The sequence below is a fragment of the Hippoglossus hippoglossus genome, chromosome 6, assembly GCF_009819705.1.
Source record: "Hippoglossus hippoglossus isolate fHipHip1 chromosome 6, fHipHip1.pri, whole genome shotgun sequence".
Lineage (NCBI taxonomy): Eukaryota > Metazoa > Chordata > Actinopteri > Pleuronectiformes > Pleuronectidae > Hippoglossus > Hippoglossus hippoglossus.
Window position 1 is genome coordinate 3,544,397 of NC_047156.1, and position 13,287 is coordinate 3,557,683.

Here is a 13,287-nt window from a genome sequence, read left to right on the forward strand (position 1 = left end):
AAAAGTAATATTCCCACCAAGTTTGGTGATAATCCATCCGGATATTTTTGAGTTAGGATCGGAAACATAAGAAAGATTTTGAAGAAACATTGAAGGACATGGTGTGAAATTTCCAGTTTTTCTCTCTGACCTGTGATGTAACAACAGACATAACTCAGAGCATCATCATCACTACCATCTGACATCAAGCAGTTTCATCATCCCTTTGGAGAAGAAGTTACGTACACATGTTCAATTATTTAATCTGATCCTTCAAAGGATGTTGTATAAATGTATACGACTTTGACCTTGTACGTGCACACACTGACAAAACACACACATGGACAGCTGTGTGACAAACGTACACACACATACTACGAGTTCATTCATAGCGTGAGTGAAATGGAGAGTGGCAGGTCTGCTGCTTTGTTTCGTGTGAACTGATTCTACTGACGACGAGAGGCAGAAAACAGCAGAGAGACGCAGAGGAAGACGACGAGGGAGGATGTAGAAGATGAAATGGACGGACAGGCTGAGGCAGTGAGACGCTCCCAGTTTCTGGACACTGTGTTAGAATGTGTGTATCGATTAATTAATCTCATTAGCAGTGCGTTTGACAGCCGGACAGAAGAGAAGCAGCGTGTGCTGCAGGGAGGAGTCCTGAGAAGTTGCTTTCTTCTTCTCTTTGCTTTGTCACAACAAAAAGGAGAGTTAACGACAAAAGATTTATGCAACTGAAAATCCTTATCAACAAAAAAAAAAGGTAATATTTAAACTTCAGAAGTTTCAACTTTTGCAACTCTCACACTGAATATTTAAAGTAGAACTGAAATGATTAATCAGTTAATTGATCAACAGGAAATGAATCTGCAATTACTTTGATAACAGATTAATTGCAACAAAAATAACAAATATTTTCTGTTTCCAGATCCTGAAATATGAAGATTTCATTATTTTGTTTGTCATAGATGATAAAAAAAAAAAAATCAACATCTCTGGGTATAACGACTGGTAATGAAAACTTTACATTTTTACAATTTTCTGAATAGTTAATCTAATAAATTGAGAGAATACTTTGCAGATTAATAGTTGTTGTCTCTCCGGGTTCGAAAATCATCAGGAATCGAGATTAAACAACTGAACAAGAAAAGAAAAAAAAAAATCATAAACTAGTCCAGAGATCATTTACCCTACAACTGTGTGTGGGTTGTTAAACTATAAATAAGTGGTGCATTTAGGCAGCGGCTGCGTCCATCTGAGCGAGCCAAAGTGAAAATCATTAACTGCTGAGACGAGCTGCGTTCCAAACGACAAGCTCTTCTGAATTGTTCTGCTTTCCGGCTGCACCCTCGGGCGCACTCAACTCTGCAGAAAAGAGCCAATTCTGAGGCGCGCGCGTGTGTTTGTGTGTGTGTGTGTGTGTGTGTGTGTGTGTGTGTGTGTGTGTGTGTGTGTGTTTGTGTGAGAAGAAAACGAGAGGGAAAAACAGATACACAGAAAAGACGGAACAAAACAGAAGACAGAGGGAGGGAAGGGGAACGTTGCTTCCATCTCGGAGCCTTATTAAGAATGGATGCTGTCTCGGGCCTGACCGAGGACGGAGGAGAGGAAGATGACAAGGATATGAAGGGGAGGAGGAGGAGGAGGAGAGGAAGGATGACAGCAGTTTAAAGAATAAAAAAAAAGGAAGGAGCATCAGGGTTAAGATGAAGGAGAAGACAAGAAAAAGCAAAGGAGGAGAAACAAGCAAGGAGAGGGTTTATTGAGGAGAATACACACACACACGTTTCTACAGCTATCTTAGTGAGGACACTCATTGGCATAATGCATACCCTAGCCCCCCACCCTAACCCTAACCATCCAAACTAAATCCCTGACCCTAACCCTTAACCTAACCTAAACCTAATTCTAACCCTAACACCAAGTCTTAACCCCCAAACAGTCCATTAAAGGGGGGTCACAAAGTGAGGACCGGCCAAAAGGTATGTTGTAGACTCAAACTGGTCCTCACAAAGATAGCTGTACAAGAGCAACCACACACACACACACACACATACACACACACACACACACACACACACACACACACACACACACACACACACACACACACACACAAATCCCTTCAGTGTGGACTTCTTCACAACAATAATAGCCGGGTCAATAATATTGGAAAATGGAAAAGGCGATTAACATTTCAGAGTTCAGGTCGATGCCGAGGGTGAGATGCAGAGAAAACACAAGAATGAGTTTGCTGTGCTGATGTCAGAGGGCGGGGCATGCACTGCCTATCGACCAATCACAGCAGGGTCGCAGATAATGTCAAAAGAAAGAACACAGAGTATTTATAACTGTTTTGTGGTAACCTGTTTTTCTCCGTCTGTCTCTATATGGCTTTTTCGTACAAAGACGAATATCCTGTAAGCGACATGAAATATTTAGAATGACTATTCTGATCCTGAAAAATAAACCTCGACAGAAAACATAGAAAATATGATTATTACTGGAAAACCTATTAAAATTATCTTATTTTTGTTCTCTTTTATGTTTTTTTATGAAGCAATGGGCCCCAGAATGCTTGAGGCCGCCCCTGTTCCAGCAAAAATGTTTCACACTCGACTTAAATTAGATTTTAGCAGTGCTGAAGTTAAACTTGTATTTTGAGCCTGAAAATGCTCATAGAAAATAAAGAGTTTCTTAAACATGTTCTGCAGATGAACCAGACCACACAAAAACATTCCATCAGTGAAATGATTTCACACCAGGACACGGGAAGGAGGCATTTTGGCTCCAAAGCTCATAAAACAACGTTGAACTGAATCTGCAACAGTTCAGCAAATCACACCCCCACCAAGAACACACATACAGACACACACACACACACACACACACACACACACACACACACACACACACACACACACACACACACACACACACACATACAGACACACACACACACACATAACTAGTTCTCTGTGACACCAGAACACAGGAGCTCTTATCATCATAATTAGTTTTGCACTCAAGCTCCGGGTCTGAACACACTGAGCTACTTTTCTCTTTTGTTTTCTCCACAATAAAAGCTTTAAAAGAACAATAATATCTGATGTGATGCAGCTTTAGTGGAGCAGTGATGGAAGAATAATCTACAGTGCTGCTGCGTTATAGTCACAGGACACGAAGGCTGGATGTGTGTCCTCCTACAGAATAATGTGTTGGCATTAGATTCATCTCAGGGATCGATAACAGCAGCTGCTTTAAGTGTCGGTGCAGCTTCTGGGCAGCAAAGTGCTTTGGTGCACGTCAGAGTGGATTTGGACGGAAATCATGTGTAAAAGTCCAGATGTGCGGATCGTTGGGTGGATTTTGTCCAAGTCATAATAAAAGGAAACACGTTCAGAGAGGACGTAAAGAGAGTTGGTGAATAAGATGGAAAATACGCATCGATATTTGGCAACCAGACAGATAGAAAGAGATCACAGGTTCGATTCCCGGACAGCAGCGTGTCTTATTTGAGTCTCGAAGCTGTTTCCTGCTCTAAACCGCTGGAGCCACAAGTTTTAACCCTAAACTGCAGGATGGAGTCTGTGCGTAAATGCGCACTGCACCGGTGTCTCTGGACGTCTCCATCCCGCGCACCCTCACTCACACCCCCGCCCCGTGAGGCTGACCACCACCTCCCGGTACTCACATCCAAAATCACCGAGATGCCTCTCCGCGGCTCCGGGGCGAAGAACTGCTCCTGCGCCACGGCCACCTCCTCCCTGCTGGAGGCGTACTCCCGGCTGGAGATGTTCTTGTTGTCGCTCATTTTGGTGACGATCCAGCGGACGAGCCCGTCGATTCCACCGGGCTGGGCTCCGCTGTTTCCGGGCTGCGCTGCCGTCGCGGACTCGCTGTCCTGACCGGCTACGGGGTTCGGCTGCTCGCGGGTTTCCTGGGCTCGAAGTTTGGCTTGTTCTTTGTTGAGCAGTTTGTGGACTCCGTCCCGACAGTAGCGCGCTGCCTGCTCACACATCCTTTTGCCGCGGAGCGCTCATGCTGCGCTCTATGGGGGAGAGAGAGGAGCCCCCACCCACCACCTCCCCTCTTACATCACAGCCCTCAGCCCCTGAACACACCCACCCACCCTACACCCTGCATCCCCGTTATGTTAACAGTGAGAGGAGGAGAGGTCCATTCATTCATCTCCACAGAAAACACGAGAGAATTGGAAGAATTCACCACCAACAGTTGTAGGAATGTTAAAGGAAAGAAACATTTCACTGTTTAAACTTCGGAATCTTCAGCTTTTACAACTCTCACATTGAATATTTAAAGCCCACCCACCCTACACCCCCTCTACATGACCCATATAATGATAATAGTTGGTATATGCTCATGGGGACTGGTTTGTTAAGGTTTGGAGAGTTTATCGTGACTTATTTTTATTTGGTACAGCTCCAGCAAAGTGAAACCCATTAAGGATTTGCTGTCACTTTGTTTTCCTCATCTTGAGGAGGATCCATCGTGCTGGAGTAAACCTACAGAAACCACTGAGGACTGTTTGGAACAGTCACCACCTGCGTGTGCTTATTGTCTGACAGCAACCTGGGTATATCCTCTCTGCTCAGTCGGTTGTTAAACAAAGACAGTGGATCATTCTTTATTTTTCTTCCTTTAAATAGTCCCAGTAGGAGGTTTGTGTGTGACCCACAGAGGCCCAATGGGAAGATCAGAGGATTTTCACATGGAGTAAAGAGGAGTGTGTCTCAAAGTGTCACTCCAGCTCATCATTAGAGCCGTGTGTGTGTGTGTGTGTGTGTGCGTGTGTGTGTGTGTGTGTGTGTGTGTGACAGATCTAACCTTTGGTAATGAGCATCTCCCCCAGCTCTGCCCTTTCAGCTCAGTAGCTCGACTCGCCTGCAATGTGCCGTGTGTCTAACAGCGCACAGGGAGCTTTGGACAAATTAACTCCTTGTGCAAACTTGACTAATGACACTTTAACACTCAGGTTATCAAAATGTCCATAAGACACAAAAAACACAGGTATTTTGAGCGTCCTGCCTCTTTGCTGGAGCGCAGTAGACTCGGTATAAGCACTTGACATGATTGCCCCCATGTGGACATGACGGTGCATTGACAGGAGGGGAGAAGGGTTTTCTCTGCAGAATGTTTTATTCAGTATATTTGGCATTCATATTAAATAAAACATTAACTAAAGAACTCAGGCTTGAACCGTAACAACGCAATAAAGTCCTTTGGCATGTGTTTGTTTGAGTGCACGTGAATCTCTCTCTAAGCTGTATCTGGACGGTAGCCCCTCAGGTAGTAGACCCATGAGCAAGGCGTGCTGTGGCCCTGATCGCGCTGGCTGGAGATGGTCAGCTTGCCTGACCAGGGCCCCGGGGGGCCTCCTGCAGGGGCCTCAAATGACACCACGATGTTTTGTAACTTTTTGGAGGGGATGGTGTCGGTTCCTTTCACAGTAAAGCTGGGGTTGTCCACCTGTAAGATGAGGGTCAGTGAGGCCTGGGTTAGATCGATAGCAGATGAAAGAATCATCACATTTAAAGGAAACTAAACTAATGCTCCTCCTGAGACCTCACGACTTTAACTTGTGCTCCACTCCACAAGTTTTAAGAACAAAGTTGTTTACCTGATAAGATAAAGCGATGCTCTGCGCGAAGACGTTCTTGAATTGGATGGTGATGTTGCGACCGGCCCTGATGCTGAACGGGCCCTGGGCTTTGGGATGGGTGCAGATCCCAAGTAAGGGAAAGATGTATTCACCACCGATGGCTGAGGTCAGGGTGAGCTGTCCCTTCACTTCCCCCAGCTGATGAGGCTCGAAACAAACCTCCACGCTGGCCTCGCAGCCGGCCTGGAAGCCCGGTGAAGCACCGAGGCTTTTGTCCACGGTGAAGTCCGGGCAATCAGTCTGGAGGAGAGAGATAAGGAGGAGAGAACCGTTTGACAGCAAATAAATCGTTCTTCTCTCCAGTGCTATTTTCGGTCATTTTGAAACATGGATTGATGTTTTTGAAAGAGAACTCCAGTCCTCGTGACTCTGACGTCACCGGTCTGGATTTTCATTACATCCAAGACCCCATACAAGTTAAATCAAGCAAATGTCAGCATGTGAGTCCCACAGCACATCTCAGTACAGTTCTCACTGATCTTTACAGCACAAAGATAAATCAGACGTCAGCAGGTTCCGATCTGGTCCCACACTCCACTAGTGGCAGTTAAACACGAGTTACCAGCTTCCTTCTTATCTTCATGGTGAATATTAGCAAATAACATTTTCCCCCCAGAGTGAAAGTAGAGGAGCATGTGTTGTGCTGTGAACGTAATGGTTGATCTCTCCAGTATAGTTAGTAAATACAGTCACTGTGCACCATCATAGTGAAGGCTGAAGAAACAAGAAACATAGTTCTGACTCGATAAATGACAGACGTCTTATTTAATCATATTTTAAGTTTATTTGAAAGCTTTTTTTTAATTAATCCAACAAACCTGGTGTTTGTCGTCTCTGTAAATCAGTATCTGTACATATTTCCCCTGATCTTTCATTGTGTATCTCTCTGTCTAATTGTAGTTGTTGACCTCTAACTTTATAATTTCTTCTTTCTCTCATTTTCTTGAGATTCACAGACATAACCAGATTGTCAGTATCTACACCGATCCGCCACAACATCGAAAGAGAAGCTTGAGCAAAACACATGTAGTCTACAACAAGAATGTGCATCTTAAATCCCTCAGGACGTTTTGTTACCTTGCACGTGTATTCTGTTTTGAAGCGGGAGTAGTTGATGAACTTCACGAGCACAAAGTGGCTGCTGCCCAGTGACGTGTTGAAGTGGACGGGTTTCTCCAGCGGTGCAGGCAGAGCTCGGAGCAGCAGGTCGTAGGGGAACAGGCCCAGATCGGTGCTGAACAGAGTGAGCCGGGTCGTGGATTCTCCTGCACGCAGAGGCTGGTACTCGAAGCTCAGAGAACCCTGAAGAAAAGACACACACATACAAGAATTGAACCTATTATGATTTTGAAAAGTATTATTTAAACGTAGCAAAGAGGTTCTCCGGTTCTCTGTACTCACCTTGGACTGTCCGGGCACAGTCTGCTGAGGTGGGGCACTGATGTCGGCGCATTTGCACTCGGTGGTGAGGCAGGTGGATGTGGTCAGGGGGTTCTCCACCTGTACAGTGGCTGAGGCCGTCCGGCGGACAATGCTCACCAGCTTGATGGTGGACAAGACTTCTGGACAAGTGGCCTTGAAGCTTACGAGGTAGAACATGTACTCGCCTGTCCCCTCGTTAAGAAATGTCACCTGAGGAAAAAGAGTTCATGTAAAGATGAGACTCCAGAACTTTATCAGATGTGATCTCAAATGAGGGGGTGCATGATCAAACCTTGTAGTTGTACTGCCCCTCTCTGTATGTGGAGAAAGTCATCTTGTAGTCGGCCTTGGTCAGAGCAGGAACATTGATGAACTTTGGACCCTCCAGAGACATGGTGGCATCTGGTTTTTCAGGCTTCAGTATCTTTATCTGCACATTGAACCTTAGAAAAAACAAACAGGTGTGTATTCAGCACTCCTACCACCTATATGATTTATTTTTTAGGTTCTTTTGTTAAGTTAAAAGGGGTAAGATCATTCTGGTGTCGACTCCGTGTGCGTTTGTACCTCTGTTTCTCCGAGAGCCAGTTGTGCACAGGGAGCGACTGTGTGTGTTGAGTCTTGGCAGGAAGCTCATACGCAACAGTGTCCTCTGGCTTGGGAGGCTCAGCGGTTCCCTGCAGCGTGTACATCACGCCTGTCCCATCAGGGAAGGAGAAGAAGACGGACCCCTGAGGACATTCAAAAAGAGAAGTGTAAGAAGTTCATGTCTGAGATTGAATTGATGTCAATAACTGGTTTTGTCTGTATTTCAGTGTTCCTGTACCAGGTGTTTCTTTCCTTCAGCAGTCATGGTCAGCGGTCTGTAGGTGATCTCATACGTTTTGCTCTGCAGAGCTTCCAGGGTCACAGAGGGCGCCGCTCTCCAATGCTTCCCTTCGATGACAGGTCGGACGGTGCAGCGCTGGTTTGTGGGGTTTACCAGCGTCAGGGTTTGAGGGTGAGAGCAACGTACCGGGCAAACAAAATTCACCACCTATAGAGAAGAAGAAGAAGAAGACAGCAGAGGGAAATTATTATACAGTAGATGTATGAAGAGAATTACAGGTAATGATTGTCACTGATAATATAATCAAAAGGAAATGCAGCATTAAGCACATTCCACTAATGTTAAAGCAGAAGTCGTTAATCAGCTAATCGAACCCGACTTCCAGTGATCTATAAATCTGTCACCCCTCACCGTCTGTTCCAAAAGGAGCCGGATCGAACTCGTACATTATCTGAGAGGGTTTTTTTAAACATCCTTTCAGTGAGACGGCTTTTATCTTTTATACCAACTGGAGATTCGTCCATTCATTGTCTTTCGCTAACTGAGAACAGGTTGCCAAAGCAGGGTGTTCCAGATTTCCCTCTGTACCCTCGGTGATAAGATAATGGATGGATGTTCTTCTCTACACTGCGTATGTGAACAAAAATAAAAATGCACCGGTCAAACCTCTTTGCTAGTGGAAGCCGCAATGCAGGAGCCTGTCACGGTGAGGGTGACGGGCGCGGGGCGGCTCTCGACGGAGCAAGTCAGGTTCTCGTATCTCGTGTCCTTACTCAGGTCCTTGGGGGCAAAAGTCAAATCAAAAGGAACCTTCATGCCCGGACTGATGGAGCCTTTAGCCGGCGAGATGGACAACTCTGCAGGGAAGCTCCTCTGCTCCCAGTGGAACCTGCCAGACAGATATAAATTAGGCAGTCATCTCAGAGAGCGGGATTTAAATCCAATATATGGAGACTTCAGATTCTATTCAAATAATATTATGCAACACTGCAGTAAAACAATACTGTGCATCTGTGTGTAGGTGCATGTGTCTTTGTGTGTGTTTTTTTAGCCCTGCGACAGACGATAAGAAGAGAATCACGCTGGATAATCTGCTGTGCATCACACACCTCACACCAATGTCTCCGGTGTTTGTCATAACAATCCTCTTCGTCGCCTGGCACCGCTGAGCGACAGGTCCAAAGGCCAGGTGGTCCTGATCCAGCCGGACCTCCACACCCTGACAGTTTAAATTGGAATTACACAAATTCATCCAACATATTTTTTAAAAAACAAACAATTATCAAACCGTAAAAGACGTTGCAAAGCCGATCAATTTAATTTAGCGCTTGTTAAGAGAAGCAAACACAGCCTGGTAAAATAGCAGGAAAAGTATTGGCTTACGTGACAGCAGCCTTGGATGGTCAGCAGAGGGTGTAACAGGCCTGAAAGCTCAGCCTGCAGCTCAGCTTTGAAGAGAGGGATGTGCTGACGAGGAGAGAACTGGATCTCAACCTTACAAGATCCACCACGAGCCTTCAGGCTCAGCTTCCCTGCTGGACTGAACGACAGATCCTGAAGGAGGAGAGGAAGAGCAGAGGAGAAGATATACGTGCTGCCTGTATTTAACCATCTTGTCGTGTGTGTGTGTGTGTGTGTTTGTGTGTGTGTGTGTGTGGAGGTGGGGGGGTCCTACCTTTGGGTCCAGAGGTGTGTCTGAGTGGAGCAGCAGAGTGAAGGAAAGCTCTGTACGGCTGCGATTCACCAGAACCACCTGTTTTTTCACCTTCTGACCCAACATCAAAGATCCCAGTTTCACCTCTCTGTGCTTCGGATCCTCCAAATGCAGCTAAGATAAGATAGTGCAGATCCAGAATGAATAGATTAAATTCAACAGATTGATAGATTATACAGTCAAATGATATCGATATCTATACTGTATATCTATATTTATATATACAGTATAGGCTATCTATGGTATATCTAACTCTGGTATCTTTGTTATCAGTAATAGATCCACACTTTTGTCTTCAGCACACACACACACACACACACACACACACACACACACACACACACACACACACACACACACCCACACCCACACACACACACACACACACACACACGTGTCTTTCTCACCTTCATCTCGACCCCTTGTCCGTGTATGTCCACCTGTTTCGTAACGCAGCCGTTTAAGACGAAGCTGAGCTTCTCGTGGTATCGACGCGCCTCTCGGGGATAGAAGGTGACTGGTACCTCCATCACAGCACCAGGTAACAAAACAATGGACTGGAAGTCCATCTCCAGGTTAGAGGTGTTCTTGAACTGGCTCTGGACACTGATGAAGAAGTAAAGCATATTTTTAAAAAAACGTAAAATCTCACATTCTGCGTGGAATAAAAACAAATCTTTGAGCAGTAAAACCCGACACCTCAACACACACCTGATGTCTAGGTCGCCTTTGTTGCTGATCACCAGAGTCTTGGATGGCAGCACCATGCCAGGACAGTACAGGAAGCACTTGCCAAAATTGAATTCGGTGAAGGAGAAATCCAGGCTCGGTGCTACAGCCCTGCCTATTACCACAAAGGTAAAAGTCGGCCCGTGTTTTACCTGATGAGATGAAAGAGAAAACACAGGAGAGAATAATGGGTTTTGGACTTGATACCTCCATTAAAACCCTCAAATATTATCTAGGTATGAGCATCACCCACCTTTATACTCAGGCTGACATCCTGAAGGTAGCAGTTTCCTCGGGGAAAGAACAAGAGCGACAACTGCATCTGTTTTCCACTCTCAACAGAAGCATTTTGTGGTTTTGCCTCCAAGTATTTCAGCAGCTCACTGGGACCCGTTAGGTCGAAACTCACATCCAGGCTGAATCTCGCCAGGTTGGTCACCAGCAAATGAATGGTGGGTTGCTTTGAAATGTCAACCTGCAAATAGTGAACACACAGGAATAAAGCTGAGGTTGACACGCTCGACCTTGCTTGTGACAATAGAGTGAAAGTGTGCTGACCTCTCCAAAGTCCAGAGTGACTTGGTGGGTGGAGTCGATCTCTCTGAGGCCCCCGTCTGGATTCACAACTTGAACCAAAGTGCTCATGGTGAAGCAGTCGGCCTTCACAGTGAGTGTGAGCAGCTCTGACCTCTTCTTCACCTTCAGAGTCAATCTACAGCTCACATAGCCCTCCCGGCAAGGTGTGAGGAACACAGTCAACGGCAACCTGCAACACCAGGTTCAATTTTAACACCAGAACGTTGCCACCTCACACATTTTTTACAGTGCAGAGTGTTACAGTGTCGTTAACCTGTCTTTAGGTGCCACTGTGCCACTCATGGGCTGCACGATGATGTTGGACTGCTGGTCTTCACAGAGCAGAGATGACTGCTGGACCGAGAAGTGAAAAGGCTCCTCGTCTCCATTCACCAGATCAACTGTCTGCTCCACTTTGTGACCTGCACACACACACACACACACACACACACACACACACACACACACACACACACACACACACACACACACACACACACACACACACACACACACACACACACACACACACACACACACACACAGAATTCTGAGTATTCACCATCCTCAAAAACCAGCCGCATCGAGTATTCCAGATGTCGCTCTCTCCGCAGCCAAACAGCCTGACGCAGAGTGGGCCTGGCACAGCTGCCGTCGTCGGCGTGCCTCTCTTCTCAGGGGAACAGTGTTAAATGTGTACACACTCTGATTTTGTGGAATTCACATGAGTCTTGTATTGACATTATTACCCACAGTAGGTTTAGTAAACTTTTTCCAGGGGGAAGCCAAAGCTTTGGTTCGGTTGTTCATTCTCTTCTTAGTTATCAGTGAGGACAATGTTTCTAGCTAAATGCTTTTAGTCACATGACGTTTATCAGACCTTAGTCTTGCTGAAGCTTTTGCAGATATTGTTGAAATTAACAATTAATAATGATATAGGGAATTTTTGCAGACATGTCTAAATGTAGTAGAGCAAATAAGACTTGTGGTGCAACTTGAAATTGTGTGGATGTTTGTCACGTACCGACAAGTAGTTCTCCCAGGTCGATGAGAGGTCTGCTGAGATACACGAGCGGTTCTCTGGCGTTGCCCACAAACAGGAAGGGAAGTGTCAGCGGCAGAGTCTCAATCACAAAGCTCCAGAAGGACTCCACCACATCCAGCTGCACGGCTACATATTCAAACAACATCTGGAAACAGAGAGGATGGATATGGAGTACGTAAGGATGTCAATGAAGATATCACGTGAATAAAACTAGAAACACAGCCTTGCAATTGGATGAGGTCACTGTGACCTTTGACCACCCAAATCTAAATCGGTTAATTCATGAGTCTAAATGAACATTTGTGCCAAATTTTAAAAGGATTCATCGAGGGAATCTTGAGATGTCGTGTTCACAGAACTGGGACGGATCTGACTGACAACACAAAGACATAATGCCTCCGGCCACTGACGGATGAGGATGAGGATGAAAGGGAAACATGTGAGAAAGAGAGGAAGGGAAGTGTGATGAACCAACTAGAACAGATTGCATTAGATGAGTTGAACAAAAAATGGATAAAACGAGATTGAATTAAAGTGGAATTGGATTAAATAGAAAGAGCAGTGATGATTAGAAAGTTGTGGTAAAGTGGGACGCGGGGAGATGGGGAGACTGAAACACTAATGAATCAATTTGAGATGAGGAGATGGACTGAGTTTGACTGATGAGGTGAACGAGGTGACACACTGTGGGGAAATGGAAGAGAAACGTTGTGAGATTCCTCCAGAGATTAAGATCGTTGTGTGTCTGCGTCTTTACCTCCACGTGCTTCCCAGGCTGGACGATGCCACACGGGGTGAGACAGCGAAACAAGCTGCCACCTGCGTCCTCACACTTCCAATTGTATGAGTAAAGTTTGTCGGTTGGGTTCAACAGCGCAAAAGACCTGCAGAGTACAAAAACAACAAGAACACACAATGAAAGTAATGAAAGTGTTGGATGGAGATGAAAAGCTTTCCACTGCCTCTCTCTGTCGGTTACCGTGTTGATGGCACAGAGAGGCCGACGGCGTTGAACTCTAGGATCCTGATGTCGGGGTCCAGAGAGTCCCTGAACTCAGGGTTGCGGTGGTTCCCAGTGACGTAGTCCGAGTCCTCAAGGTCAAAGTGGCAGTGGGGCTGTAGACTGCGGCCGCACACTGGGATACAGGGAGCCTGATCCTCCTCCTGCAGGTTGGGAATACTGAAAGAAATGTACACATAAACATGTCCATGTAATTATGTTTTGATAAAATATCCTCGTTAAGTCATATTTAAGGGGATATGTTTGTGTATTTGTTGCCTATGTTGTATTTTTCACCTGTAAACACATG

General features: G+C 45.6%; 2 protein-coding genes across 2 annotated transcripts in view; both read right to left on the reverse strand.

Annotated features, from left to right (window-relative positions):
• The window catches only part of necab2 (N-terminal EF-hand calcium binding protein 2), a 107,459-nt gene extending 103,394 nt beyond the window's left edge, over nt 1–4,065 (reverse strand). The window contains 1 exon segment of the mRNA XM_034588401.1: nt 3,674–4,065. Within this exon segment, the coding sequence (XP_034444292.1) occupies nt 3,674–4,000 (327 nt within the window). The 5' untranslated portion in view covers nt 4,001–4,065.
• A 1,062-nt stretch (nt 4,066–5,127) lies between these two features.
• Nucleotides 5,128–13,287, reverse strand: part of hydin (HYDIN axonemal central pair apparatus protein) — a 56,837-nt gene continuing 48,677 nt past the window's right edge. The window contains exons 77-95 of the mRNA XM_034588202.1: nt 12,957–13,157; nt 12,735–12,861; nt 11,957–12,122; nt 11,207–11,354; nt 10,915–11,122; nt 10,610–10,831; nt 10,339–10,508; nt 10,035–10,233; nt 9,589–9,741; nt 9,297–9,467; nt 9,023–9,132; nt 8,580–8,802; nt 7,911–8,120; nt 7,652–7,815; nt 7,377–7,527; nt 7,064–7,294; nt 6,740–6,964; nt 5,621–5,902; nt 5,128–5,469 (exon numbers count right to left, since the gene is read on the reverse strand). Of these exons, the coding sequence (XP_034444093.1) occupies nt 5,260–5,469; nt 5,621–5,902; nt 6,740–6,964; nt 7,064–7,294; nt 7,377–7,527; nt 7,652–7,815; nt 7,911–8,120; nt 8,580–8,802; nt 9,023–9,132; nt 9,297–9,467; nt 9,589–9,741; nt 10,035–10,233; nt 10,339–10,508; nt 10,610–10,831; nt 10,915–11,122; nt 11,207–11,354; nt 11,957–12,122; nt 12,735–12,861; nt 12,957–13,157 (3,571 nt within the window). The 3' untranslated portion in view covers nt 5,128–5,259. The remainder of the gene's footprint in view (nt 5,470–5,620; nt 5,903–6,739; nt 6,965–7,063; nt 7,295–7,376; nt 7,528–7,651; nt 7,816–7,910; nt 8,121–8,579; nt 8,803–9,022; nt 9,133–9,296; nt 9,468–9,588; nt 9,742–10,034; nt 10,234–10,338; nt 10,509–10,609; nt 10,832–10,914; nt 11,123–11,206; nt 11,355–11,956; nt 12,123–12,734; nt 12,862–12,956; nt 13,158–13,287) is intronic.